This window comes from Wasmannia auropunctata, unplaced genomic scaffold (assembly GCF_000956235.1).
Source record: "Wasmannia auropunctata unplaced genomic scaffold, wasmannia.A_1.0 LD278984.1, whole genome shotgun sequence".
In the NCBI taxonomy this organism is placed as follows: domain Eukaryota; kingdom Metazoa; phylum Arthropoda; class Insecta; order Hymenoptera; family Formicidae; genus Wasmannia; species Wasmannia auropunctata.
In genome coordinates, this window is record NW_012083906.1 from 1 (window position 1) to 778 (window position 778).

General features: G+C 26.3%; 1 protein-coding gene across 1 annotated transcript; it reads left to right on the plus strand.

Moving 5' to 3' along the window:
- Positions 1–3: 3 nt before the first annotated feature.
- On the plus strand, positions 4–775 carry LOC105461750 (the record flags this gene model as incomplete). The annotated part of the gene is made up of 2 exons (XM_011708259.1): positions 4–305; positions 682–775. Coding segments are annotated over 2 exons (396 nt in total), but the record flags the coding sequence as incomplete, so codon positions are not given.
- Positions 776–778: the final 3 nt, after the last annotated feature.

A 778-nucleotide genomic window follows, 5' to 3' on the forward strand; every position in this document is an offset into this window, starting at 1 on the left:
ATTCGACATTCAATACGTAGACATTACACAAAATTAACAGGAGAAAAAGCAGCAAAATGCAATTATTGTATTACAAAATTTTCTATTAATACCAAAGATTATGCAAAATATCATCGCCACTTAGTAAAGGAACATCCAAACAAATTGACAAAAAAAGAGAAGAAACAGAAAAAATTTGGTTGGTTTTGGGATTATTTTATACCAAATAAAAATATGACAGCAATATGCAACATTTGTCGTATGATCTGCAAGTATCATAAATTATCAAATGCACACTTGATAATACACTTAAAAGAACGTCATAGGTATGTATACTCAAAGTGTATATTCAAACATTAATTAAAATCCGAACCAATTAAAAATTGATGATAAAATTAAACCAATGAATACGTAATATCATATATACATATTTATAACGGCATTTATCGAAATATGTTTAAGATCGGTTTATAGTTCACGTTTTCACAAACATAATACATAAATGGACGTACAGTTCTTTGTGTTAATAGTACAAATATACAATTTTTAATTTTATTAAAATAAATTTATGCTGCGTATACGCGCACGCGCACATATATGTATATATCTAAACAGCATAAAAAATACTTACTTCGATTTTACAATGGAAAACTAACTTCTTTATTATATTTTTAACTTTATTAATCATTAATATAATTGTAGAATAACTATAAGTGCAAGAACACACGGAGATAGAGATGACTTGAATGACACAAACATGGATACAAAAATAAATACAAACCATCTAGAAGATTCAGAA